Source organism: Lactuca serriola, chromosome 1, assembly GCF_051521515.1.
Source record: "Lactuca serriola cultivar US96UC23 chromosome 1, Lser_US96UC23_V15, whole genome shotgun sequence".
Classification (NCBI taxonomy): Eukaryota; Viridiplantae; Streptophyta; class Magnoliopsida; order Asterales; family Asteraceae; genus Lactuca; species Lactuca serriola.
In genome coordinates, this window is record NC_136408.1 from 36,199,344 (window position 1) to 36,201,761 (window position 2,418).

The 2,418-nt window shown below is 32.7% G+C and overlaps 1 protein-coding gene across 1 annotated transcript; it reads right to left on the minus strand.

Annotated features, from left to right (window-relative positions):
- Positions 1 to 414: 414 nt before the first annotated feature.
- On the minus strand, positions 415 to 1,992 carry LOC145083283 (NADH-ubiquinone oxidoreductase B8 subunit). Its single transcript, XM_079023371.1, has 3 exons — positions 1,819 to 1,992; positions 1,592 to 1,698; positions 415 to 683 (listed from the first exon to the last, which is right to left on the minus strand). Exons 1-3 carry the CDS (start codon positions 1,902 to 1,904, stop codon positions 580 to 582), a joined length of 297 nt encoding a protein of 98 aa, XP_078879497.1. The 5' UTR covers positions 1,905 to 1,992; the 3' UTR covers positions 415 to 579.
- Positions 1,993 to 2,418: the final 426 nt, after the last annotated feature.

The following is a 2,418-nucleotide window of genomic DNA, read 5'->3' on the forward strand; positions in this document are numbered from 1 at the left end:
AATGTATCGTTTCATTCCTTGCATCAAATGAATCAAGAAGGGGAAACATTCTCGGGAAAAAGATATCACAAAAATGTGATGAATTTTCAATTCCATTCATTTGTAACAATCAAATGGGACTTTTTTTCATTTTATTTTTCTCCTATTAACCAAACACTACCTATATGTTATAACAGACTAAGACTATACTAGGCAGACTTGTTAGATGATAATAAGAGATTGGGAGTGAGTCTATGTCCCATATTATTTAATGGAAAAGATAATCATATTTTCCCCTATAGATCATGTCAAACACATTACAAAGTTGTATGTATGTCATGTTTTGTTGTGCAACCCAATTACAAACACAACAAGCACTAGTGCACAAAGGAGATCACGACTTCATATACCAATCAACCAAACTTTAAGCCATAATAAAACAACACACGCAAATTTCACGGTTTTCAATTTAGAAATGTTGATATTGCATTACAAAATCCACTTTAGGGTTTGCTAAAATCAGAAGAAAATGACATCACCACCCATTGATATCGGGATTATTCATCTTGAAAAGAAGCAAAATATGGAGTGACAAATGGTTTAGGATTTAAGGGATGACCCTCCTTTCGCAAGATCCTGCAATGCCTTTGAGATTTGATCCTCCGACATCCCTTCCAAACGAATACCCCTCTCAACTCCCATATCTGTACACACACCAAAAAAAAAAAATCAAAATCTTTTCATGACAAGTGAAATTGGAAATGTTTTCACATGGTAGATTTTTCAAAGTAAAATGATGTAATAAGAAGCAAGAAAAGTAGGATGCAATAATAAACAACATGTTGAAATCACATTGTTAAAGAACGTGTAACAAAGATTTTAAAGAGCTTAATTGGCACATTTGCAGTCAAACTAGATATTTTCATTTGTCTGTGTTAAGTTTTAACAACTGTGGTGTGTAAATAAGAATAAAAATGTAGCTTAATTGAGATGATAAATGGGAGGGGAAACTAGAGAAGATAACCAATGATTTGCTTATGTGCATATGATGCTCATGAAAAGGATGAAAATAATCATGGACAATGCATAAGAAGAAAAGATGATTGCTTTCAGCTTTAGAGAGTAAAAGCTTCTTTTCAACTTTTACATGGATAGAAGAAAAGAGAAACACAAAAGTATATAACAGATCTACTCATATCTACTTTCTTTGAATTCTCTCTTCTGAGTTTGATCAAGTAAAACCCAGAATAGTTGAAAAATGTAAACTAAGGAAAATCAAAATGGAAATCTGATTTTGGATGTCAAACCTCAAAACTTCAAAATGCAACTAATGTGTATTTGCTTACACAAAGGAAAGCCCTTACCTAATTAATAATCTACCTCTGGTATCATTACCAAAATTTTCCCCAAAAGTTATAGAATTTGTTTGATTATCGTATTTCAATAGCTCATTTTTTATGGAAAACGGAGTGGAAAATCAACAGCACTATCGAGACATATATATAGATCCTCGAATTGAAGCAGAAAGCAGGTATATCAATAAGGCGTTTTAGTTGAAATATAATAGCCAAATATATAATTTATTGAGGTAATACGAAGGGGATTCTCTCACCGTATCTCGCCCACAGCTGAGGCTCGGTGCCGCTGCATTCGCGGATCAGTATAGGCAACTTAGGGTTTGCTTTCTTCAATTCCTTGTAATTCTTCTCAACAAACGCCCTGTCACAATTAACAAAATTAAGTTCAGTAAAATGGATGTGGATAGACGAAAGAGCAAAACGATGCAGTAGAAATTCCATGAAATCTTAGATCGAGGAAGCGATGTTATTTTGATGATACCTTGCGGAAGAACTGCCAGGTGAAGTTTGACAAAAGAGAACACGGAGCTCTTTCAGATTCTTTGATAATTGTCCGATCCATGCCATTTTCAATCTCCGGTTTAACTGGAAACAGTGGTTGCGTCGCAGGAGCTTTCCGATTTGCCAAATGGTGGCTTCGACGATGAAGAAACACCCTTCTTTTGCCTTTTATTATCGTTCATCAAATACAATAATTTAAAAAATAAATAAATAAATAAATAAAATAAAAATAAATAAAGAGAGTCTTATTAAATAAAGGGTTGAGTAAACTTGCGAAAATGATTCATTCGATAGTCATTTTCTTTAATCGTGCTTTGATAAATATATTTTTTTGCAAGAAAAAAAAAATATCTGAATGGTAAAGTCTTATTGTGGTTTTTGTCTATTTCAAAGTCATATAGACTATTTTATCATAATATATTTTAAAAAAATTATTTTTTCCGCACCATCTTCCTCGACCTATTAGTTGTTCCACAACACCAACGAATATATATTTACAACAAGGAGTAATATATATCCCATTGGTTCATGTTTTTACCTTTAACGTATCATTGTTATCTTCTCTATTGTTTATCTAGTG